The 27,591-nt window shown below is 40.8% G+C and overlaps 1 protein-coding gene across 3 annotated transcripts in view; it reads right to left on the bottom strand.

Moving 5' to 3' along the window:
• Positions 1–27,591, bottom strand: part of DYM (dymeclin) — a 213,578-nt gene that overhangs the window by 166,353 nt on the left and 19,634 nt on the right. For all 3 annotated transcript variants that reach the window (XM_051803671.1, XM_051803670.1, XM_051803672.1), the window contains exons 3-8: positions 23,850–23,902; positions 23,114–23,207; positions 21,664–21,800; positions 15,318–15,390; positions 4,429–4,554; positions 2,041–2,183 (exon numbers count right to left, since the gene is read on the bottom strand). In XM_051803671.1, coding sequence (XP_051659631.1) covers positions 2,041–2,183; positions 4,429–4,554; positions 15,318–15,390; positions 21,664–21,800; positions 23,114–23,207; positions 23,850–23,902 — 626 coding nt within the window. The remainder of the gene's footprint in view (positions 1–2,040; positions 2,184–4,428; positions 4,555–15,317; positions 15,391–21,663; positions 21,801–23,113; positions 23,208–23,849; positions 23,903–27,591) is intronic.

Below are 27,591 nucleotides of genomic sequence, written 5' to 3'. Positions count from 1 at the left end.
TGATTTGTACTGCACTCTATCCATGTACCTGATCCTACATTATCCAGAGGATTGATTTGATATCATTCAGGGATTAGATGGGCAAATATGCCATTTACTTTACCAACTCTACTGTGTTGAAGTTTCACCTATAGTCCAACTTCATATACAGGCAAATAATATTTAAAAAAAAAAAAAAACATAAAAAATAATCAACCAACTGTTTGGGCACAGACAGAGAAAAAAAAATCTCTATTTTCTAACAGGATGTGGTACTTATTTTTTCCCCTTTCCCAGGCAGGAAATTAGAAAGCTCTTCATAAAAGGCTGCTCCTCTCAAAGCTTTAAATGACTATACTTAATTTGCTGGGAGATGAGATGGCACTTCAGGTACTGCTGAAAGAAGCAAGAAAACAAGTGTAGGCGTACGCTGAGGGAGTTGTTAAGGGAATGGTTCAGGAGTGAAGGGGTTGGAAGTGTAGGAAGAGACAAGAACAGACGTAGGCTGAAACCTTAAGAGTTTGCATTAAGAAATGGAAACTTGAAATACAACAAGTAAAAAGTTATGGGGGATATGATATCAGAGGTGTCACAGAGGGAGGCTGGAGTCTGGCAGTATGGATGGACTTTACAAATCAATCAAGTAACCAGAAGAGGGGAAGGAAGCTGTTCCGCCTGCGGCAGCACTAAGGCAGAAAGACACTCAAGAGATCAGAATAATAACAACATGATCAGGTAGTAAGTAACAGGCATCAAAACACAGAGCAAGAACTGAAAAACTACAAACCAGACAGTGAAAACTGCTGCAGAAAAACAAGTTCAGTGCCATTTTCTCTTGCAATTGAAATGAAGGAAAAGAATGCACTTGATGGAACTCTGGAATGAAAACACTGTAAGGAACAACTCAATTAATTTCGTCGGTGATTAAGCACACTGCAAACCAAGCCACCGCTTTCTGTCGCGTTTATGTTACAAAGGCAACCCAAACACGCAGTGGGTCTGCCCTGGAGACCAGGAGATGGTGTTCCAGCAGCACCGGGAGCTGCGTGTGACAGACGTGCTCTTTTACTGCCTCCGTGAGGAGAGCCCCGTGCACTGCCACGGACTGGGAAGTATTTTCTGGCAGACCACTTGCGGCCTGAACTTTAATATTCCCTCGGGACACTGCCAGTGAATGGATTTCACAAAAGAGCAAAATAAATAGTATCGTTTTTAACAGCAGCTGACTTGCAAAGTGTTATTTAGTTTATCGGGGAGAAGGAAAATAACGTCTACCTTTACTGTTAGCACTGTATTATGTTTTATTCTTATTAGGTGGAAACAAAAAACCTTCAGGAATAATTTTTATGTGTAATGCACACACCAGTAAAACACATCTGGTGTGGAGAAAAGAGCAACCACCAACCAAAAGAGAGTATATAGCATAACAAACATGATAAACCTTTTTCTGAACAAAGAATGGCAGCAAGTCTTTCCTATTTTTCAGGCAGTACTTCTCTATAGCAAACAGTCCACACGTGAAAGGTCAGAACGTAGTCATACTAATCAGGAAAAAATATTAGTCAACTTACTGGGAAAGGCATTCACTAAAACATGTTACAAAAATTCCTATCTGGGTCGCTCCCTTACATCACAGAACCCCTCTTGGAGGGACCCCTTGAGACCACCTAGTCCAAGCAGAGCCACAGAGCAGGTCACTTCATCCACTGAGTAATTATAAAAAACAAAGCAAGCACATAAAACTATTTCTTCCAACATTTTAATTAATCGTAATCATGTGATTTATCAAATAGGGCACTACTCTGTTGGTTGAGGCTTTTCTAATATGTCAGTAAAAAAACCAAACGGGCTAAGTGATCCTTTCACCATCTGCTGTCCTGCAGGTATAATTGCTTCAGATTCTAACACATCCTGAGGTCCAAGCAGGCCTGTGGACAGCTTTTCTACACTGGCACCACTTGCTGAAAAAGAAATGGGCTACAGGTGTGTTTGCAAGAGAGGTCACATAGAAGGCAATACTTCGTATGGTCTGAAGCACAATTTATAGAAAATCAGACTCACTTGCCACCCCAGATGCAATTCCATAAAGCAATCCTCCTCCATCTGTTTGCTGCTGAAAGACATGGGTCCCTGGAGGAGGGCTTCTCTCTTGTCTGATGAAATTATACAGCAAAGTTTTCACAAGTCTGCTGGTGTATGGGAGACTGGAAAGAGAAGGAAAAACAGCTTTAGTTGACTCACAACTGACAAAGCCCAGGCAGGGTGCAAAGGCTGGAGTTTTGGCATTAAAGACAGTCAGTAACTCTCCCCCCGGGCTGACCAGACTGGAAAGGGAAAGAACACCAAGGTTTTGCCCGTGCAAAGCTGCCCAGACTCCAGCAGGGCTCTGCAGGAGCACCTTCCCACAGCAGGGTCATGGAAACCACCTTTTGTTTTCTTTTTTCAATACCACTTTAAAATAAACCATTTAGTTTGTTGAATCATTGTATTCACTTACCTCCAAATACAACCAGAAAAATATTTATGCAAGGGAAAGAAACACTGTATTTGTTCAGTTTTCACTCCATGCTTTGGTTACACAGAGCAGGTAACAACAGCATTTCTCCATGCCCACAATATTTCTGCCTGTGTGTGCAACTTGGACCAGTCTTCTCCAATCTAAAGGATTCTACAATTCCATGAATTTGCAAAGACCAATGAAACAACCGACTTCATATCAGTGAATTTGACAAATGCACATAAAATTTGTTGGGTTTAAGTAAAAGTTTATAATATTTCCTAACAGAGGAGGATTTCCACAGAAGCAAACAAATAGTGTGATTCAGAGGTGAAAAGATAAGAGCTGTGTTAGGACGAACCCTCTAAACATCTGTAGAAGCCCAGAAGATAAAGGGTTAATGTGTATGTCCCAGACACCAATAGCTGGCTGTTGAACCAACCAAGGCTTTTCAGGAACCCCAGCCAAGGATTGTTGGTAACAACCCTCGTGAGAAAGACCAGGATGTGGCTGGAGAAGGGGCCCTGTGGAGGGAGGGCAGCACACATGTCCCTGTCCTGGCTCCTGGAGATCAGCACGACACAGGGGCAGGAACAAGGCTGAGAAATGGGCACGGACTGTAGCGCGGGATAAAGACCACCCAAAGCCTCCAGCCCACTCCCAAAAAGGTCTGGAAGAAGAGACTGCACACAAGAATTAATTTGCATGGGAGGGTAAAACTTAAAAGGTGCCACCAGGAAGTCCGGGTGGTGCTCCAGGACCTGGACATGCCATCAGCTGAACAGATACTGGAGTCAGGACTGGTGAACTCTCTTTCTCCCTTCATTTCTCTCTCTCCTCCTCTTTGATCCATCTCTCTGTCTCTCTTCCCCCTCACCCCATCCCTTTATCCAAACCCACTGCCATGTGCTCACACCAGGAGACCAGGGACTAAGCTTTGTGAGTTTTTGCAGACCCTCTGACTGACTTTTGTTGTTCCTTTTGCCTATGAGCATCTACAAACCCTGGGTGCTTCCGTCTCCTCGGGGGTGGGACACCACACCTTCCAACTCTTCACATTGCTCTGGGCTCCCAGGAACTGAATTCCCACCCCTCTTCCCAGGGGCCAGGCACCTGCTAATCCCAAAACAGATCTCAGACCACACACTAACTCTTCTCCCAAACATTCCCCATTTCCCCCCAAACCCTCAATTCCTTCAGTCCAGAGATTTAAGTATCACCAGACCCCACACATCCTGAGGCTCTGCCTCTACCCTGCTGATGTTTCATGTTTTTCTGTCCCATGCTCCAAGCTGAGCCCCTTCCTTTCATGTCACCCCAGAGCAGTACCTCCCTTTTACATGTAGGAGTAACTTCAGAAAACAAGATAACAAACATATTCATCAAAAATCTGCCCACATGGAACTTAAAGTTGAAAGAGGATGAATGGGAGCCTAAAATGCATATAAGTCACTGTGACAAAGCATTTAAACACAACCACCAACTTGCCAGAACAAGTGGTATCACTCACACAACTGAGTTTACCACCTGCCAAGTGCTCAGCATAGCACACATTTGCATCTTTCCTTTTTATTTGTATGGCAAGAAGGCTCTAGCACTTCTGAGGTATGTGGGTTCTCTAGGCTGCAGTGTTACAGGAAAAGCCCCAGAGCTGAATCAAAAAAAAGAACCATCCTGAAAAGGAAATGCTGTTTTAAGTTAATGAAATTACCCTCAAAACCAGAAATTATTTCCAAAATAGTTTTACTGAAGTCTGGGCTGCGAGATTTAAACCTGAAACCCTCCAACAGCCTTTACAAGTGTTTGCTTTCGTGTTCTCTTTTCTTTTGAGCAGAACAAGTCTTCTATCAAAATGTATTTTTGCTGCCTTTTGTTTCCAGGTACAAACAACCTAAACAAGTGATCAGAAGCATTTGCTCTGCCATCAGGCACCACACCAGAGCAGGACATACCATCGACCACGCATCAGGTATCTGTGGATGATGCTCTCTCGTAGAATCTCTTTGTGGAATAACTGGCAGGAGAGGAAGACGATGAGAGTTGTCACAGCTTCCAAAGAAATACTGTATGTAATGTCTCTGCAGGGAAAAAGGGAAAATTTGCAGAGATTAATCTGTTGGGTTTGTTTACAAGCTGACTTCCAAGAACACTGGGTAGCTTCACCTGAAGTTATAGACTGTGTAGCACAGAGAGTGTCAATTGGGAACATGTAAACAACAAATTCAAGAAACCCAGAACAACTTCATACCAAAACAGGGTTGTTTTTCTCAGACATAAGTATTTTTTTTTATATGCCAAAAGAAAAAACAATGTAAAAACACTGAGGTATTGCCCAGAACACTAGAGTTGCAATTTTCAGAGTACGTTTCTACCTAAAAATAATAAATATCTCTCAAGAGTGCATCCTTCGTCCTGTTAAACAAAATTGTCACAAAACTATTATGCAAAGTAAGTCAGGGAATGTCCATCTAGCCAAACAGAGCTCCATCTCCCAGGAAAAGTGGACTCTTATGAAAGGAATATAATACACAAATGCTAGTTCAAGTGTACAAAAAGCTCAGGGTATCACATACGTTGTTCAGTTTTAAATGATATTTTCGAGGTAATAGTGAAGTAGAAAGTCTCAAGATATTACACACAATCCCAAAGAATGTGCTGTAATGGTTAAATACTGACAGCAGACAGTTCAGCAAAGCTCATTAAGGTTGATTAGGAAAGGCTGTGCAGCAAAATGCATGACAGACCCACTATTTAGGATATCTTGTGCTTTCTGTTCCCACCTCTGCCTATAATGACTTTGCTAGAGGTCTTATTTTTAAAAGGGAGAGGAAAATGGCATTTGCTACTGCAATCAGTAACAAACTGCAGGCTGCAAAAAACCTTTTAAAACACAACGAAGTAACTAGGACTTGAATCAGTATCATCCTTGCACCAAACACCAAACAACAAATCAGCATCCATGTGTGTTTAATCAGTGATGAAGTTTTTCTTTGTTACAATGTCTCCTTCCAAAAATTTTATTCTCAACAGTTAAAACAGGTATAAACATAAAACCAAGTGCCCTTCCAAACGATGATCACTTGAAAACTACAGTGCAAGCTCCTGAACCAAAATAAATTAAATGCAGACCAGTCTAGATTTTCATTAGTCTCAGGATGGGAACTGGTGTGGTCCTTATCAGAACAAAAAGGGTTTCATTTAGAAGAAATCAATCTGATTTTTAACACATTCAAATATTTTAATATTCTCAAGTGTGCTGCCAGATGCACTGTAAATACCATGCATTACTGTGAAGTGTAAAAAGAAGTTTCTGGGTGCCAGAGAGTGCAGTTATTTACTCAAAGTCAACAGCAAACTGGAATCACAATTTCCAGGATCTATCCATAGAACCGCAGCACCTCTTGATACAAAAATGTTTTTGAAAGTGAAGGTTATGCAAACTCACTGGTTTTATTTCCTCTCACCTGATTTGAGTATGTGAACCCCTATCATCTCAAATTATAGGTCAGGAAGAGACGTATTGCTCGAGTAACATGCTCCTTGAAAATCATGAAGTCCATTCTAATTACGTTTTGTTTCTGTGAGTTACCTGACTTTTTGCCCACTCCTGAGGAAGTCTGCCAGTGTAAATGATGATAATTAGATCAGGCCAGAGGTTACACTCTGATCTGATTCCACTGCAAATTCATCTCAGCCAGAAGCAAGGCTGTGCTGGGAGTGGTGCCCGCTCCCTCTCCAAACCAGGGATGCTGTGAAATCCACCACCCATGCTCATCCCAAGCAAAGAAAGGAAGACATACATATACATAAAAAAAATTATCAGAGCTTTAGCCACCAGCAAAAAAAAAAAAAAAAAAAAGTTTTCCTATCGAAGTAAAAAGAACGGCTCAGAAAAATACTTTTTAGCTATTAAAAAAACCCACTAAAATTCAGAAGCTCATCATTATTTACCAAGGCTGAGAATACAAGAACAATGTCTCCCACCCCAAGCTGATGAATGAAAAGGGTAATTTCATGACACACTACAATATGTACTGGGACACTCTGCAGAGAGGAAACAAACTTTGGAGTTTATCATACTTTTTCTCCATTTCAGTCATTCATTCCTTTATTTTTCTGATAAACCATACAAGTGTAATAGCAAATTTGAGGAAATGTTATAAAATTATTTTCTGTTTTTATAAGAATCAGTATTAAAAAAATAAGCAAAGAGATTACTGTAATGCACTAAGTAAATTTTTGGGGGGAAAAAATCTGCTTTCAATATCCTTACATAACTCCGAAAGAAAAAAACAAACAGAAAGCTGAATTCATGCAGTCAGAGTTAGTGAGTTATTCTCATTTTCTCCCCATTCAAAACCCAGACAGGGCACATCTAACTGCAGAAAAATTCCACTCAACCTGTAGAATCTGTTCAAATTAAATCTGCTCTGACATAAACACAACCAGGGTCCTGATATCTGGGGTAACCCCTCAGCTACAGTCACCCTTAATTTATCAGCACAAGGATAAAGCTTCAGAGCAAAATTATTTTCTCCACCAAGGGTCAGATGTATGGTTTTCTGAAACTCAAGCATTTCTAAAGGGTCACAAGAACCACCAGGAACCTCTTTTAACTTCAAAGAAAATATACTGTTTATTTATATTTAGAGACTATAGAATAGGGGGTCTTGTTCTTGATTTTTTTTTTTCTTTTTTTATTCAAAGCTATCGGTCATACAGAATGCCTTTACATGGAATTTATGCTGATCTTCAACTTCCTCTTAAAACTGATTGCAGATAAGGAGGAAACTAGAAATAATGAACTCATGTATCAATTACATGTCAAAATTATTTAGCCATTTATTTCAGAAAACCAGAACAACTGCATGTTGTTTTGAGCTTCTGAGGTTTGTTTTTTTTTCCTCCCCTTCTCAAGTGTCATATAAAACAAACTCAGATAAAGCTCATGTTCTGGGTGAATGGACTTCATAGAGCAGTGTACCAAAACATACACAGGTTTTTTCTTTTTCTGCTTCTAGATTTTCTCTTTCAGAGATTCAACAGTTATCCTCAATTTTTTCCTCTTTCTCACCTTTCCACTGGAGGATATATTCGCATACGAGGTGGGAAAGCTATCAGATATTATTCTTTTGTCCCTCAAGATGTTCCTCTCTCACGAGGAAAGAATCTGGCACAGACTGAACTCTGGAAATGACGGCAATCATTTCTCTCTTTGGGTTCTCTCCTTATTGCAGGTAGCTGTCCTTGTACTGCATATTTTACTCGGTGACACAAAACAAGTGCCTGTTCCTTGAACCAGATGGAACAGGTCCAGGTTCTTGCACATGACACCCACGTTAAAACTGATTTCTGGCAACAAACCTTACATATAAACATTTACTCTCTAAAGAAAAGACATGTCATTTATATCTGAGATTATCTTAAATTACGGGTCCTTCACAGAATGCCAACTTGAGCTCCAAAATACAATATTCCCCCATACTGCCACAATAAACTTGTGCATGTATTTAACACGTGTTCAGTATCTACATTTCAGTGAGAAACTGATACATCAACAAACTCCTTCCAAAAGCAAATGATGCCAGATCATTTCAACGAACACTTTTAAATTAAGCAACCACATACAGTTTGAATTGTAGTAATCTTTAGATAATAACTCATTAAATCAAAAGACAAAAATTAGAATAATAGAATCACAGAGTGGTTTGGGTTGGAAGGGACCTTAAAGCTCATCCAGGTCCACCCCCTGCCTTGGGCAGGGACACCTTCCACTAGACCAAGTTGCTTCAAGCCCCATCCAACCTTAACCTAACTACTGTTTCCAAATGGAACAGAACAAGAACTACAGTCCTGTTAAAACCTCAGCTCCCCAGTACCCTTGGCATCTGCTTTTTCCATTCAAAACCATGTGGATGACCTTCTATCAGCATCACCTACCAAGAACTTCCACAATCTCCCTATGTGTCACCATCCTGCTGCTGCTGGCTTCTCTCCAAGGCCAAGCAAGGCTCACAAGTGCTTTCTGTGCTCCCAATCATTCAAGCTTTGTTCCCTGCCTGCAAGAGAGAGGTCTGTGACAGAGGAACCAAGGTGAAGCACAGAGGCACCATAGAGGAAAATCTCAGCTAGGAACTCCAATTAACACTCTGAAGGCACATGCTGTTGTAAACACTTTAATTACTCAGTGAAATGCAGCTATTTCTATATCAGCACAGAGAGGCTGAGACCTCGTAAATGATTTCACACCTACAGAGCAAACAGCCTGAACAGTCAGAAACCAAACTCCGAATTTCAACTCCCACCCCTAGACCAAGCCCCCTCCCTGTTCAAATATTTTGCTGAACTTTCACCCAGCCAGAGCTGTCTACTCCGAGTATTAAAAGGTTAAAAGGTAACCCATTTTCTAATTTAGGAGAGTTGCCAAAAGGGCTGATTCATACAAAAACTCTCAAATCATACAGGAACCAGGTTTCATTTCCCTTCTTCCTGAGGGCCCATCAGAAAGGTGAAAGAGGAGTCACCACAGAGAATAGGATCAGTTTTGGAAACTGAAAAGCAAGTCGAGTATCTGGTTATCAGTCTCAGGATACAAGTACAACAACTCAAAGAGAACATAATCTTTCCTCTTGGAGTCACTCCTAATTTTACACTCACTGATGGCACATAGGCACTGTGGCAGCTGATAATGCACTACACTCATTACAGCTGACTCCAAACATTTGGGAGCTGTCCCAAAGCGGCACTCAACAAACACTGGCTGGAAGCAGACAGTACCTCTGACACTTCCTACTGCATCTCCCCACATTGGGTGTTCTGGACTGGGAGAAGAATGAGAGTGAGGAAACAAAACCTCCCAGAATGGTTTGGGTTTGAAGGGACCTTAGAGATCATCAGGTTCCACCCCCTGCCATGGGCAGGGACACCTTCCACTATACCCCAGGTTGCTCCAAGCCTCGTCCAACCTGCCCTTCAACACTTCCAGGGATACAGGGGCAGACACAGCTTCTCTGGGAAACCTGGGCCAGGGCCTCCCCACCCTCACAGACAACAATTCCTTCCCAATATCCCATCTAACCCTGCCCTCTGGCAGTGGGAAGCCATTCCCTCTTGTCCTGTCCCTCCACTCCCTGTCCCAACTCCCTCTCCAGCTCTCCTGGAGCCCCTTTAGGCCCTGGAAGAGGCTCTGAGGTCTCCCTGGAGCCTTCTCTTCTCCAGGTGAACCCCCCCCAGCTGTCCCAGCCTGGCTCCAGAGCAGAGGGGCTCCAGCTCTCTGATCATCAAAAGTATGGAAACACTCTAAAGGTAGTACCTAAAGGATTAATATAACAGTTGGATTCAAGAGCCTTTATTCCCAGACCTGTTCCTAAACCACCTGAGACTACGTGACTTTGTCCATTTTCACCTCATCGGCATTCAGTTCTTCCCTCTACAGATTAAAAATACTAAAAAAAGTTTTGGACTCTTAAACATTGCACAGAGAATCCATATTCTTCTGTATCTACTTTTCATATCAACAAGTCTTGTTAGCTATATCCAAATTCCCATAAAAATGGACAGCTGCAGTGACTCCCAGGTGTGGCTTCCAACCCACAGGGAAGAGGCAGCCACAGAGAAGAAGATGACACAGGTGATCAAAAAGCTACAGGCTTCTGGACAGAGCCAGACCACAGGAATCATGTCCTGCATTCCATCCAGGCAGCCCAAGTGAAAGGCAGACCTGGCTCCACAGTCTCTCCGTGCCTTTGCTGCTGAGACCCTGCAGCCAGGGTTTTTCAAGATCATCTTTTACAAAAAAAGTGCTGAAAACCATAGCAGAAAGCAGATTATTAGGAATTTGAATACACAGTACAATGTATGATGAACTGTACAGACTTCTGATAGTATGCTCTGTGGTTAGAAAGTTTGCTGCAAGTTGAACATTGGTTAAAACTTGTGTAGTGAAAAGACTGGTCATGGAGAAACAGTGATCGAAGTCTAAAATAAAAACTAAATTAGAACAGAACAAAGAATATGTGATACAGATAAAAGCTTTCCTTTTCAGGACCTTCAGACACTTAGGACACCACACATCTGCCATCACAAATGAGGATATGAGTAAGAAAGAAAATCTTCCTAATACATAAATATGTTCTATTTGCTCCACCCCAAGGTGCAGCAGCAAGTGAAACTCCCTTTATATGAATCAGACTCCTCCTAAACAGAGCACAATAGTCTCAAACTTTGAGGCTCTTCAAAGTGAAGCAACACAAATCTCTCTGAGTTTGAGCATTTTCGCTACTTTCCACCTCAGTTTCAGCAGATGGAAGTTTGCCTTTGGCGATTAGACAAAGTCACCAAAAATGCAAAAGGCAAATAGCTTTTCAAACAATGAAACCTCCACAATCTTGGTAAAAGTTCCCTGAACAGACCTCCTTTAAAAAGCAGCATTCTGACCTATTCTTTCGAAAATAACAAAAAAAAGCATTCAAATATGACACTCCTGAAGTAGGACAGAAACAGTTCTTATCCTTTTCTCTGCTCACAACTAGCAAGGAAAAAGGGCTGAACATTTCCCTGTGTCTGCAAGCGGCACCGTTTCTATGCTGCAGCGATTCTGTAGAGCTTTTTAATCAATTATACTGCCTTTCTTCCCTCCTACGTTCGACTTTCAAGTTCCCACGAAACACAGCAAGCATCCTTAAATGAGTCAAAACATTAACATTTAAACTTGCAAACAACTAAGACCGCCACCTAAAACAGCTGTAACTACAGAAAATACTGGAATGTAATAGAAATACAACTAACTTGTACTGGCACCACAGGGTGCTACTAAGGAGTGATGTAACTAGATCACAGTATTTCATTTTTCCCCCATATGCATTTATAGTTTTTAATGAAGTGAAAATGCACTGATAACAACCAGATGTTCAGCTATGGATACCAGCTCTTAACAAGCTGCTGAAAGAAGCCTTTATAATTCAAAGCTTTGGGAGCTCTATCCTGCAACAAAACGTTAGCAACAGTTTCTACATAAAAGTCATACAATTAAATTAAATACTAATGTTGCATCTTTTTGCCGACTATGCAGTTTTAATCATTAGTGTACACTCTTGAGTGTTAAGATTAACAAAACCAAAGAAAAAGCAGAGTATCCATAACATTCCCAAGGGAATCATAAATCAAACATCGACACACGGTAACACAAATGTTACAAGGGACTGTATAAGTCTAATTCTTGAAAAGCAATAATGCTGTATTTTCTATAAAATTAAACCTGAAACCTTGTTCCCTGGCATTCTGTACAAAGCCGCACAGCCTGTTTTTCAAAAAGGTAATTCAAGATCTTTTTAATACCTCTCAGACACAGCACTAAAATGCTGCACAGTCCCAGAGTCCCTTCTGCAACCTATTTCTGCCTTAAAGCATATTTGCCTTTTCCAGTACAAGCTAACTTTAAGAAATACTTTAATTCATTGTAGAAAACTGAGACACTCCTAAATGTGCTCTGCTATACATCTCTGCAGCCTTTCCCAACAAAAACCAATTACGTTTCATAATAAGGGATACAGAGAGGTGGGTTACACATTTGCCATTTATCTAGTTCCCCATCCCCCACCTTCCTTATTAGCTCTGAGCTAGGCCGCCCACCTGCAATTTCCAAGTACGTCCGTAGGTTGTTTTGTACTCAGAAATGAGCTTATTCTGCCAGGGCTGCTACTAGAGCAAGCTGAGAGGTGAGCAAGCTCTGCCCAAGCTTGGGAAGGACTTGAGCCTTCATGAATTCAGTGTCCCTGCCAAGCCCAAACTCTTACACTTAGAATCCTGGAATGGTTTGGGTTGGGAGGAAACTTAAAGCAGGGACACCTTCCATTAGAACAGGTTATTCCAAATCCCATCCAGCCTGGTCTTGGACACTTCCAGAGATACAGGGGCAGACACAGCTTCTCTGGGAAACCTGAGCCAGGGACTCACCACCCTCACAGACGCAATTCCTTCCCACTATCCCATCTAACCCTGCCCTCTGGCACTGGGAAGCCATTCCCCCTTGTTCCTGTCCCTCCATCCCTTGTCCCCAGTCCCTCTCAGCTCTCCTGGAGCCCCTTTAGGCACTGGAAGGGGCTCTCAGGTCTCCCTGGATCCTTCTCTTCTCCAGGTGAACCCCCCCAGCTCTCCCAGCCTGGCTCCAGAGCAGAGGGGCTCCAGCCCTGGGAGCATCTCCGTGGCCTCCTCTGGACTCTCTCCAGCAGCTCCATGTCCCTGTGCTGTTGTTCCCCAGGACTGGAGGCAGCTCTGCAGGGGGGTCTCACCTGAGGGGGCAGAGGGGTAGAATCCCCCCCTGCCCTGCTGCCCATGCTGTGGGATCAGCCCAGGGCAGGGGGTTTCTGGGCTGGTTCATGTCCAGCCTCTCCCCCACCAGCCCCCAGGACCTTCTCCCCAGGGCCACCCTCCCTGGAAAATACCACACACGGGTATCCCAAGCACCTGATGTGACACTCAGAACCCGTCCAAAAGCAAGGAGTGCTGTTGCACAGCTACCTCTCCTCCTGCATTCTGGGCACGGAGATGGGTCTTCCCTGCTTCAGAAATAATGTTAAAGTTTCAGTGAAGGACAAAACCAGAAGCTTAAACTGGGGTGCAGAGAAGCAATATATTAAGACAGCAGCTGCCAGCTGTATCCACTCCTTCACCAAACTGGATCTACAGAGCCCAAGGGACACACTAATTGTGACAATCCTGTTAAGGTTATTGAATGCTCCTAACAAAATCTTTGCTATTCTGAATGACACTTCAAAGACAGGCTCAGCATAGAGATTTTAATGGTCTGCCACAACAAAAATTCATCTTTAATAGCAGCTTTACAGACACACGCTCTGTTACAGTGCCACTGTAAGCTCCCAAAGCTGCCTGTCCTCTAGTAGGTGATCCTAAGTCTGACACAGAAATTACTACAAGTTTGAATATTTCATGTATTCCACTCAGTCTACTCCTTCCCCAAATTCACATACTAGGCTTGTAATTCTCTCAATTTATTCCAGCTGAAGACAGAAATTATCTATCCCCTTGACACAAAGTTGGAAAAGAATCTACAGTGATTCAGGGAGAGCGAGGTAAGCAAAAGGTAAACTCACTACTAAAACAATCCTGACCATTTTCCTGAAAAAAATCAGTATTGCAGTAATATCTTAAAACATCTTTATGAAGAAGAAATTTGGATTATCTATGAGAGAAACAAAGGTTTTCCCATATCTCCTTTCCCCTACCCTACCTCCCCTTTGATGATATGGGAATAAAATTTTTAGTTAAGGCCATATCACATTGTTAAACATATTCTACTGGTATACAAGGAAATAATATACGTTTTTTAAAGTGTTAGTATCTTATTAATAATTCAGCAGCATGCTACTTCAGGAAAAAATTAGCTAAGAAAACAAAACAAAACAAAAATCTCCACATCTGTCTCTTATGAAAAGTTTTTGATATAGACGAATACTAAAGATTATGGACAGGCTTTATAACTTTTTTTCTTTAATAAGCCATTATTATCACTAGATTATACAGCAAACCAAGTGCTTTCAACAGCTGCTTCCACTCCCAGCAACTTCATTCACGCAGGAACAGAGATGCTGGCAGGTTCAGCTGCTGAAAGGGGGTGAAGAACAATCACGCCAGTAAATCTCCTTCTGCCAGAAAAGGCAGAATAAATGATATTGGGCTCCACACACACACATTGATACTTCCAAGAAAGACAAATAAAACCCTGAAGGATTTATGAACTTGCCCGTGTATCACAGTCCTTTCAGCCCTTTGTACTTCCTCTAATCTGCTCCGAACAAAGAGTGTATCTGTTCCAGGAAGTCCTGACAAGCTCTGCGGAACGACACTGAATCATACCACTAACTCATTACACACTACCTACACAAAACCCTCCTGTGATGTTGACAGAGCCGTATTTAATGAGAGGAATGTTTCAAAAAGCACTGCATCTTTGTCAGTTCTCCAGCCAAAAGAACAATTCCAAGTAAAAAATCAGCAGAGATTGTAACACATAACCTGAAACTCTTTCAGAGCTGAGAACCTTCAACTGGGGCACTGCATTTTAGGCACAGACTATATTGCAATTTAACACTAAAGACACTGCTAACACTATCTTTAGTAAAGTTTATCTTGGGGAAAAAAGAGGTGAAAACTCATCAGAACAGGTATGGAAGAACACTTATTTCCAAAGAACAAAGTAAGGTCCCCTGCATACAACACTGAAGTATGGTTTATGTCACATATCCCAGAGAGATGTGGAATCAACATCTCTCAAACACAGCAGATGCCTGAAAAAAAGAGCCATGTAAACAAATCTGCAGATCTACAGAAACATTCCACTTACTCATTTCTCTTCCTCAGACATCAATTTGCTGGTATTTCAGAAATCAGTACCAAACGAGTGATTTATTTTTGCCGTTTAAAACCCCACTCAACTGCAGAGGAACTTTAGTTTTCACCTCTCTGCATCCCCCAGAGACGAAGTGTCACCTCCAATGTACCATCAGCACAACCCCTTCCACCAGTAGCCGGATGTGTGCTGACAGAGGTACCTGAAACAAACGTCAAAACTCCTCCAAAACTATATGGAATAACTTCTGTTGATGGTGTGAAGTGTGTGTGAGATGCTCACCATGTAGTTCTGCCAACAGAACATTCAGGGCTGGCACTGACAGAAGGGTATCATTATCAGTACTGCACCATCATGTGGAACATTCACATGCAAGTATTTAAACACTATAAACCCATCACTACAAGTTTCATATTGTCTCAAATGATCAGTTTATACAAGAAGGCTGAAAAAAAATTAAAGAAGCCAACTTACAAGAGTGGAATTTCAACAATAAGCTGGATGAGGCAACACAGCAACTCTTCTATGAGGTCTTCACACTCTGCTCCTGAAAACAATTACATCAAAAGATTTCTTGATTTTCAAATACCAAAAGAAAACAAAGCTTTAAGAACACAGATTCACATAGTCAATATTTAAATTAAGGAACAAACATTACAAGAGAAGTTCCACCTGTTAAAGGAGATGGGATTTTTATCCTGAAATAGAAGGTACTTGGGATTATCACCAGAGAAAATGGTGATGTCTTCACTTTTTTACATAAAACAAACAACTAATAACACGTGCATGAATTAAATGAGATGGTGGTATTGTAGGAATATGCTAACATTTCGCACATCAAGCCTTACTTTACTACTTGCATAAGGTCATATTAAACAGTGTCATTACTAACAGTTGAACTAATCACTACTGACTTCTCACTGGTCCACAGTCAAATCTCTCAAAATTCCCATCACTTCACACATTTTCCTCCCCCCTTTTGCTAAATCAACTGGAGAATAATCAGAGACAGATAGAAAACACTTTCATTTGTCTAACATACACTGAATATTCTAAGTTGTGACCTGTCAAAAGAATGCAGCTACAGAGCACATCACTGCTGCTCTCAAGTAATGTACATACAGTTTTTTCATTAATATATCTTTACTTATTGAAGAGGTTTTACACATATCAGTGACAAGTAAGTGCATTTTAAGGGAACAGAAATTATTCTCTAGTCATACACAATGCGTCAAAATGCATGAAATGATTCAAAATTATTTTAAAACATTCAGCTGTTCTAAGCAATAAAACTGGTGGTATTTTACATCAGCACTGCAATTTTTAAAAGCAACGGCAAAAAAAAAAGACTTGTAAGACTCACTGAGGAAAAAGCTTATTAAACCATCTGAAGTTTTCATATAATACTAAAAAAACCCAGAAGATAAATCTCTTGGCTCATCAGGATTCTTTCTGCTTTCAAAAATAAAATTATGAAGAGAAACTTACAGCACCATAAAGAAGTGGAGGAGTTTATGGTGGTGAATGGCTTAAGAGCAGGCATAGTTTATCCCCTGCATTACAGCACTGCAGCAAAATAATTACCCAAATGCCTGTTTATTTTGTATTTTCCAATAAATAAGTCTTGCCATAAACACAACATTATAGCCAGGTTACAACAGTTTTACTCTGTTTAACCCAAGTTTGTTCTTGAGCCCAGGACTCAATTTTAAGAAGCACACGGGGGGGAATATTCACAACAAAGCAAAATCATTTCTTTCCACAACTGATTTATTAAAAACACATTAAAAATTGTCACCTAGTGAACTGCACATTCTAAAGGAAATCAGTTTTTTATCACGGAAACGTGGTTTCCTTTATATAGAATCCCCCATGAGTAACACAATGTAGCTCCTGTTAGTAAAAACCGAGAACTGCTCGGAGTATTTAACCTTGGACAGAAACCACAGCCAATAATGGAGCCCAGATAATGTATTCTAAAGTAACTCGAATGTGACATTTTCCTGAGGCTTTCTGAATCTAGAAAATGCTTATAAAGCAAAACTTCTGCTAGTTCCCAGCAGGTACCTAATTTTTTCTCTTGACAACAGAGGAAAGGGAATTGAGAAAAAAGGATGAAAAAAGTAAAGTGAACGAGTTTTTAAGATATTGTTTCTTCCACCATACTACGCACACAACTCATCTGAAGAGAGAATAATGTTATTTGAATACGAAAAAAGGCTTTTCCCCCAAGACTATATTCAAAATGAAGGAAGAAAATATTGGGTTAGCACAGTCACATAGATGATGTCTGGTTTGTTTTTTTTTTTTAAAAAAGCTTAATTGCTGTAATCAATGTCATTCAGCTACAATAATTAATGTGTCCTTTTCCCCATTGGGGCACAGCATTCTTGTTTAATTTTCATCTTGCCAAGACAATGAGGAGGATACAAGCCAAATCTATAACGTGAGAGAGAGCCATAAACATGGAACACTCTGTGTTTTGACAAACAATGCCTCTTTCAATAGCAGGATAAAGACAATACACACAAGACTCATTCACATTAATAGATCACATACTTGGATCAAAGACACGTGTAAAGCCTTGGGGGAAATAAGTAAAGGGTGAACCTGTCCAGATAAGATTAGAGCAGACTCACAGAGAGAGGAATCATAGGTGCATCTTCCAAACTCCACTGCAGAACTGTAAACACACTCAGGCCTTAAAATGTTCAGTTATGCTAAAGTACCATTTTTACATCAGCTATGTTTAAGTCCTCAAACACATGGATTACTTAAATTCGCAGGTAATTTGCTAGATTTTTACTTTTTGGTGGGGTTTGCTTGGTTTGGTTTATATATTTATATATATATAAATATATATATTTTATATTATATATAAATATATATTATATAAATATATAACATATATTATATATAGGGTTTTTGTTCGTTTTTTTTTTATACACACACACACACAAACACACACTTTTCCAAAGCTACACACCTTTCAGACACTGGATTAGCACACAGTGCACAGGCAAAATGGCTTAGCCAGAAGAAACTGTACGTGCCAGGAGGTTCCACTTCTAGCAAAACCAGCTCCATCCTTGGCCATGACACAAAGAACAACATCACAACAGTCTTTCTTCTCAAGAACCAAACCACTACGTTGCCAAGACCTGATCTGAGCTGCTGTAGCAGCTGGATGTGCCTAATATTAATAAGATATTCAGGCATAGCCAGGTATCCTCACCTTAGATGCCACTTGTTTTTCTGCCCTGTTGCTCATACAGATAGGACAGAACCTGGACACAATTAATGAGATAAATCATTTGTTGCAGAACAGAATTAAGGCTTCCTTGGGTTTTGTGGTTTGATATTCAGCTCTAAGGACTCTCAGGAACTCCCAACTTCCATTTAAGAGTCCTAATAATAAGTACATAAATTAATTGCCATCCCTCATTTCCTTTATGTGACAGCTGAACACTCACAAAATCATTTAAGGGTTGCAGTAAATGTGTTGTTATTTATTCCCTCCTCTAAGTCCTCTTACTTGCTTTAATACACCAGGAACAGCCCGCAGCAGCCTTGTGATAAAACAAAGAGTGGATAAAGCTTCCTATTACAGCTCAGGGAATAGGTTAAATGAATTGGTGGTCTGACTCAGAATACAATACCCAGCATGTGCTCTCTTACACCTCTGAATCACAACACAGCTAAAGACTGTGCAGCAATAATGGGATGCAGACAGTGGAAAGATGAATGATTTGTGTTGGTGAGACTAACTCCAGCTTCAGATCAACAGATGCCAAGTCCAGTTTGGGATTTATTATTATCAGGATTTTTTAGCTGCATCTTAAAAGAATATGGTTTAAGTCTCTGTAAGAATTTTCCTGCAATCAAAACTATGCAATATCCTCCAAAATTATAAGCAAATTCCCAATTATGGATGAAGAGGCAAAGGCTGTACTTCCTGGGCTAAAGGATCGCGTGAAAACTGTCGAAAGGAAGAAATTTCTACTCATGGTATGACTCTTCTGAAGTAAATCGAAACACAGTGCTGCTAGTGGGGACTAAACGCTGTGCAATTCCTTCACTACAATTTTGTAATGGTCAGCTACAACATATCCATGCACTCAAACATTGAAAAAACCCACATTTTATGACACAAAACACAATTGCACAGCTTTCTTCTGAGTTTAAAACACAGTCTAGCAGGGAAAAGCACAAACAGGACATTCAGAAAAAGGCAAAGCATATGAACTGCAAAATCTGGGAGGAGATCAAATATCCCAAGCAGGTGCTGATGCTCTGACTGCAGCGTGAGCATCCCAACGTGCTCTGAGCTCCCAGGTGCTGTATTTAAACTCAGGGAACATGGTACTGAATATATTATCCAACTAGAAGGAAAAAAATGTGATGCTCACAGTTTAAGCAGGCAAACAAACACCACCACAGTGTGACTTCCAAAGGAGTTTTGATGATCCTGAGAAGAACAGTTACCTTTTCTCAGAAAGCTGAGAGACTGAACAAAACATGAAAATGGATCACAGGAAAGAGAGGTTGTTTGTGTTGTTGGGTGGTTGTGCTGTTCTTTTCAGTAACTACTCACCAGGCATTAAGGAAATAAGGAAATTTCAAAATTCAGACACTGTAATAAAGCTTTTATCTATATGGACATTTTATTTACATTATCTAGTAGATATAATAATGTCTTTTATAAGGCTTGTTTTACCATGCTTGCGATCGAAGAATTATAAATAACATCAAGCTCCAGTGAACAAAAAACCAGCAAGGATGACCAAGAACATAATTTTTAAAAAGCATGTTTGCCAAATACAGTAAAACCTCAGTAAAAATACTTATGAATCTACGTCAACTTCGCAATAACAGGCATGGTCTAGTTTCCAAAGAGTAAAAAATAAAACTTAAAGAAAGCTACACTTGACTTCATTATAGGAAGGTAGTCACCTTATTCCCACACTCTACAGATATTTTGAAAAACCAGTGTGAAAATTTTTAGGAGCCAAACCCAGTGGCTGTGTAAACTCATCCCATAAGGAACCTCAATACCCTGAGGAAGGACGCAAGAACCATCCCCAGCTGGAAACACGAGGAGGAGCCGAGGAGCGGCTCATTTCCTGCCTCCCCAGCAGACCACACACAATTACCTTCCTAATCAACAACATCCCATGAACAATCTGCTCGGAGATAATTGCTAAGTACATTTGCCACCAATATGCACAAAATTATCGCTAATAAATGTCACTGTGAATTACAGTCAAGTGCTACTAGACACAGTATAAACACGGATCTACCCCAGTGACAAGAATCACTTTCCATACCACGCTGCGAGGAACTCCCAGAGCAAGGAATAAAGATCACAGGGGTTCAACCCAACAAAAGTATCGGCTTTTCCACCCATCCCACTGGGTTATGCTGTACACTGCAACAAGAGGTGGGCCATTTTTTCAGATCAGGAACTAACCCACAGCAGTCTGCAGGGATAGCTTATTACAAGCAGGTTTTCCTTTCTAATGCATCAGCGAGCTGACTTCATTCCTGGAGATCACTCATCACAGTTTAAATACATTAAACCATTTCAACATGTAGTACTTAATCTTTCGGCACCAGAATTCTGATTTCCCCAGAGTAGTGGCGGGCGCCAAGGAGTTAAACAGACTTTAACGAGCAGTTTTCACTGCTCAGTGAGCAAGCAGCGATTCGGGGTCCTCAACGAGCATCCCCCTTGCAGGAAATCCACAGTGAGATCCTTCTGGTTGTCCTCCCACAATCCACTCACACTGTATCAGCATTCTGAGACGTTCTTGCCTTTATGGGGTGAACAACATGCATCTGCAAACTGAACAGTGCCCGGAGCTGGCCCTGGCAGTGCTGGGTTAGCGGCTGGACTCGATGACCGCAGAGGGCTTTTCCAACCTGCACGATTCCAGGACTCACAACAAAGAGAAGGAAACCAAGGCTCCCATGCCAGCGTTTTCCATCATGTGCTTTGCAACTCTGTAAGAGCATCCTGATACAGCGCTGCGCAAAGGTTTGTGGCAGACAGCGTTAACACTGTCTTTTTGCTGCAATCTAACTGATTTTGAATGCATTCATATTATACTTATTCAAAAAGAAAGAACGGAAAAAAACCAGCTGGATTACTTGAGTTTCTTCCCTGCCATCTTCCATCTTGTGTAATACATGCTCCATTTCCTGGAGATGGACCCATTTTTGAACATTCTGCCTAAATTCTTTGGCTTTTCTTGTACTCATATAAACTCTTGCCCAGTAGCTGCCTTTTCAATGGATCAAGTCTAACCACAGTACTGTCACCTTCCCTCACTAGATTCCTAAAAATTGCATTAACTCCACTCCGTGGCTGCTGTTGGTTTACGAAAAATATGTGAAAAGAAGCATTAATTTCAGTACTGCTGTTCCAACATTAGTATACAGTCAGCTTCACCCTAGTTCTGTTCTGTTCCTCTGAAGAGGTCCATTAACACCCTTCAAACTGTGTGAAAATGACAAGTAGGTCTGCAGCACCATTTCTGAACAACTGTTTAAAAATTGCCAAATTAATCCAAACGTCTAGCGCTTAATTCCTAGTTTTAAAGCAAAGTTTGGGATTCTTAGTCCAAACAAAACACAGAATCACAGAATTAATTAGACCCTAAAGGGTCAAAGGCAAAAGACCCTTAAAGTAAGTCCAACCATTTACGTGACTCTACCAAGTCCAGCACTAAACCATTTCCCTAAGTGCCACACCTGCAAACATGAAAACATTTTATTTTCTCATGGGATGTTTGTTTCACTAGTACTAGTGTGTACCTACCATATGAGCCTGGTCCGGCTTTCTCTTCGTAAGTAAGGTGAAGTTGGAGCTCCTCTTCTGACATTCGACTGATGAATACCTTCAGCAGACAGCAAATAATGAACAGTGCATTGTGAGCCTGCCAGATAAAGAGGTGGCTAGAAAAGAAGCAGAAACAAACAAGAATCAGTAACGCTTCACCAGCAAGCATACATCAAAAACCACAAGAAAATAAGTGCCAGAGTAGACAAAGTCCCTGGAGCTGAAGCAAAGAAAATCCAAACTGCTCAAGCAGGGAGTTCAATTGAAAACTGAAAACACAATGGAAATGTATTTAAAAGTAGTACAGAAAATACAACCTTATTCCCAAAGACATTTATAGTTACAAACACCAGAGCTGACAGAAGTATTAGTCTTTGATGGTTCAGCAAACATCTGAAGGTTTCTAGACACTAGGGACTCGAGGCACCCAGACACTGGAAAAGTTCCAACAGATTTGAGACCTGAAAGCTTCTCTGGCTCCATGAACCTTATCCCTTCTCCGAGTCAAATAACCCTCAAATAACCATAAGCATTCATGGACTTCATAAGCACCATACAGCTTTCCTATGCAACTTACACAAATATCTGCCAGGTTTTATGCCTGGAAGGGGAATATAGCTTCATTACACTTTCTTGAGTCCCAATAAGTAACTGCTTGGAAGCCCATGCAACAGCACAGAGTCAACTACCACTTTCAAGGTATCTTTGGATTAAAGCAGCAAAAGCTCTCCAGCCAGGAGCAACTTCTTTCTCCAGATACAAGCAAAAAAACTGATGGCAGTCCTGGGAGCAAGGGGGCACCAAAAAGGAAGTTTTGGGTTTGCAGCCTCAGATCTGATGAGAGTGGGACATTCATCTATGGGGGTCAGGGACCAACTATGGAAAGACTCCTGCAAAAGCCCCACAGTGCTGCACAGGTAATCTCCTGGAGTTCTTTCCTACTGCTGAAAGGGGCAAGCAAAACCAGTGGCAGCTGCACAACATGACATGAAAGCAATATCTCGATACATATTTATACATATATTTATAAATATATATTTTATATATTTATATGTGCTTTTATTATTTATATATTTTAAACATTTCCAAGATAAAATACTGGTTTATTCATTAAGCTTGAGCTAAAAAGCTCAGGTGATTTTTAAACAGTTCTAAACCAGTAGTAATCCTAACTTCCACCATTTGTACACAAATATGTTCATCTAAAACACAAATATGTCTTTTTCATCAGCAACCTATCTACTATTGTACTTAATCTTCTGTGTCTGGAAAAGTACTAGACACTTGTTCTGCTTCAAACCACAATATAAGAGAATTCCAAGGTTTGATCTGTGAGCATGTTAATGAGTAAAGTAAAAAATTCAAGGGCTAGCAACAAAAGGAACATTTAAAAAATTATGGCACACAAGCTTTTTCTCCAGGGACTTACTTCTGACATTCTGCTGAAATTTTTAATTCTTTGGTTCTAGAAAGAAAGACTTTAATCAATGACCCAAGGTTTCCTGTCCGAGGATTCTTCTCAACTAGATAAGGAAAAATAAGACACAATTACATAACATGTCTAAGGTGACACTATTTCATTCAAACAACATATAGAAAAAACCACAAATTTCAATGTCTTAAATATTTCTACATAAAGCACAGTATGCCTTGTTTGGCTGTACAGGTGTTGTTCTTTTAAGATTCTCCAGCACATGATTTACCACTAAAAAATACTATTCACCCTAGATTTAAAATAGCCCCAAGGTGGGATACTCATACTGCTTTCTTTCCAAGACTTGTCTACACCATAGCAGTCTCCTGTCAGAACACTGGGCAGGTTTTCACAACTGCCTTTTACCTTACTGAAACACCGTTGATCACATTTATATCATTCCTTCCTTTTGTCCTCTGATCCCTTCCCCTTACTGATCAGATCAGAGGGCAGAGGGAAGAAGAGGTAGTAGGGGTGGAATTGTTTGTTTTAAACCTTTCATTCTGTAAAACAGCTAATGGCAGAAGTTTCTAAAGGTTTGGGATATGCATAAACACAATCTTTACACTGCTTTAATCTCACTAGTGTAACACGTACAAATAGAATACTGAAGACATGAATGTGCATGGGGATGCTGGTCCTTAATTTTTCTGGAAAAGCACGTGGAAAAAAACATGTCACAATTTCTCACCTAAAGACTTGCAGACTGAGATTGTGGCTTCTTCCAAGAGCTTTAAGTCAGCGCTACGGAAGAAAGAAAAGAAAAATGGTTACACAAGCAGTTGGGTTCCTGCACTGGAAGTGAAAATTCATTACAAAACAGTCATAGAATACTTCTATGAAGCACTTAATTTCAGCAATCCATTAGCTGGCAGAGGTCAGCTTGTTAAACCTGCCTAAGCAGGGTTCCCTAGAGCCAGCTGCCCAGGACCATGTCCGAGTGGCTTTGGAGTATCTCCACAAGCTCTCTAGGCAACCCATTCTAGTGCTTGGTCATCCTAATACCAGGCACTGCAAGACGTATTCAAAGTACAGCAACTATAATGCAGGAAACTAACACTCAAAAGTGAACAGTCCAAGTGAAATGTCTCTTCTTCCAAGTAACAAGTGACAGGACAAGAGTAAATGGCCTCAAGTTGTGCCAGGGGAGGTTCACGTCGGATATTCAAGGAAAATTTCTTCACTGAAAGGGTTGTCCAGCTCTGGCACAGCTGTCCCAGGCAGTGGTGGAGTCCCCATCCCTGCAGGGAATTAAAAGCCCTGTGGATGTGGCACCAGGGGACATAGGTTAGTGGTGGCCTTGGCAGTGCTGGGGGGATGCCTGGACTAGATGACCATAGAGCCCCCTTCCAATCTAAGGAATTCTGTGATCATTTTTGTTACCACTACCTTTGTGGCCCTAGTGCTGTCACACTTAGTTTGGCACCACTGAAAGTACAGCAGCCTACAGAGTGAACTTGATTTTTTTTTACAAGAAATTTCATTTGAAATTATATATTTTTAAAGCACGAATTAAAGAAACCTTAACCCAATATTTAACCTCAAGCTAATAGCGTTTCCTTGAATTAATGTTATTATACTAATGCTACAACCACATCAGAAACACCAAATTTTTTGTAACTTCATTAATTGCCTGTTGATACGCCTCAGAAAACCATCATCCGAGAAGAACAATAAAGCAGTAAAGCAAAACCAGCCAACAACCACTGAAAGTAAACACCATCTGCGTCAAACACATACTTGCAACACTACAAATCTACCAGTGCAGGACAAGTGATACTCAAAAACATCCTCAACAGATGGGAAAACAAGATGAATAACCAGATATTGTCTCCAGTGCCGCACTGAGCCATACGAAGGTGTCTCAATATTAATAACTAAAGGGCACCCTGTCCCATCACCCTCGTCATTAAAATTTCTCACTTCTGTCTAGTCTGAATCTTCCCTCTCCTAGCTATTGTGAATCTACCCTCTCCTAGTTTAAAAACATCACCCCCTGTCCTATCACTGCAGGTCCTACTGCTCAGGGCTTTGAAGGAGACTGTACAGCCCCTACATAGACTGAATTAACTGTATGTAATATAGCTGAACAATTTCAGAGCTCATGCAGCCACATCCTTGTAATGAAAGGTATGACAACCACCATCCTCAGAATAAACAGGAGAGCGGCAATGTAACGACACCTGAACAGTGCTAAGCCTATAAAGGTTGGTGGTACAGCCTCTCTTGCAGAGCTACTCTCACACAAAAATATAGCAAAACTGAATACTGCAATAATTAGATTGCCAAAGTCGCTGTTCCTTCCTAAGCATTAAGTTTTCTGAAGAGTAATCTGATTTATACAAAACTATCAGAGACTAACTCTCTGTCCCACCTGCTCAACCCCATCTCAGCAACCACCTACAGCTCTACCAGCAACCTAAAAGACAGTGGTGGGGGAAAACAGCCCTCCTTCTTTCTGTTTTTAAATTTAGATTGGTAATACAATCAACCTGAGATTATCAGTGGTGCTGTGTGGGAAGCACCTAAACCCGCTCCACTGCCGAAAACCCTGTGGAGATGTGCTCTTGGAAGCTGTGGAGTTTGAGCTGTGACCAAACTCCTGAGGATTAGACGACATTGGCAGGAACAGCAGCAAAAAGAATTATTTCAAAACCCTTCAATAGGAAATTATTCAAGATAAAGACATCAAACATATTAAGTTTTAAGATGGCTGCAAATTTCCCTGTATACCAGAGTAATTTACTGTGCAGTGAGCTGACAGCTGAGACAGCTCTTCACCTACAGCTGAATATCCTAAGACAACTTTATGCAGATTGGCTTGTCCTGATATCAAATATCAGCATTCGTTCCTCTCTTATGCTTTGAAACATAAGATTCAGAAAGAACAAACTTACACTTTGATATATACTTAAAAAACAATGGACTTGGTCTCGAAGGTGGTCTCTTGTTTCAGCACTAAAAACATGAGGAGTAATTAAAAACAAATGGTATTGAGTAAGAACACACCACCAGCAACTACACACAACAGGTTCATGACAACACAGTTTTCTAGGTCTGTGTGACCTTGCACTGAAAAAAAAAAAACAACAAACAAACTTCTAAATTTGCCCAGCTGGCTGCTTGTCATCAGGATTTATTCCTTCCTAAGAGCAGGGAGGGTGAATATTGCATAGGACACCAACTCAGTAGAGAATTCTTAGGTACTGAATAATCATCATCTAACACAACGTGACCCACCTCCCACTATTCAAAGATCCTGGGGACACAGTCTGAGTGGTTATTATAATTGCTTCAGGATTTAAACCATAAATGCAGACATGCAGCTTTGAATTATGGTTCATTTTCCCCTCATTTCTAAGCAGTTGGAGTTCAAAGTATAGTGTTCTTACAGATTTTTTTTTCTTCCCATTGAGTTATTAAAATCCACACAAAATCCTCAAACAAATTCCACAGAGTTGCCTAATTTCTGCAAGTTGCCAGGATCAAAACCAGTGAAAAACCAAGCAAGGCCTTCAGATCTTCAGCAAAGCTTTTAACACTCGAGTCATTCTTTTTTTCTACCCAAATGAAGTGCAATGCTTAAAAACTACCTACAGCCCACTCACTCTTACTCATACAACAAGAACACAAAAGTGAATTTTGCCACACACAAGACACACAAAATTGCCACACACAGAATTTCAGTTCACTCAACAGAAACATCTGGTGAGGAGGAATTTCAGCAGAAACACCACCCCAACACACACACACACACACACAGACATACATACACCAGTGAAATGGTGTTCTTGCACTGAACAGAAGTACTAATACTGTCACATCCCCGTGGATAGATTCATGGAGAGAGTATGGGGGGTACAAAAATAGCAGCTCATTCCCAGGTACTTGGGGGCAAGCTTAGCAGTGGCTTTCTTTCCTCTGCTTGGGCAGGAAAGTGGAGTGAGAGACACGGAGGAGTGAGAGACTAGGTATTTTTTTGTGTAGTGAAGAGACAGAAGGCAAATTACAGTAACACTTAGCTAGAAAATGGCAAAGCTAAGAGTCATAAGGTGGCACAAAGGAAATGCTGCAAGCAACTGTGGTACTGACTTTGCTCTACAGTCCCTGTGGAGATGACATCTGGCTAATGAATTAATGTAAGAATGGAAACCCGACACTGAAACATTTGTCTTTTCCTTAACCCACAGAGCAGCACTGGTACTAAATATTCAAACTGTATTTCAGCACAAACAAGAGCCAGCACAGAGCGAAGCTCCTTCACTTCACTGATCAAAAATAAAAGCTCCAATTTTCTCTAAAAACATTCCTCACCTGAGGAATATGGACTGCCATGTTGTCAAATATGTATATAGACATATATACTTTGTGTCCAGAGCAGGGAACAGAGCTGGGGAAGGGTCTGGAGCAGCAGGAGCGTCTGAGGGAGCTGG

This window comes from Manacus candei, unplaced genomic scaffold (assembly GCF_025592945.1).
Source record: "Manacus candei isolate 608988 ecotype Guabito, Panama unplaced genomic scaffold, ASM2559294v1 h1tg000059l, whole genome shotgun sequence".
Taxonomy (NCBI): Eukaryota; Metazoa; Chordata; class Aves; order Passeriformes; family Pipridae; genus Manacus; species Manacus candei.
This window is presented reverse-complemented; position numbering and strand designations above follow the sequence as displayed.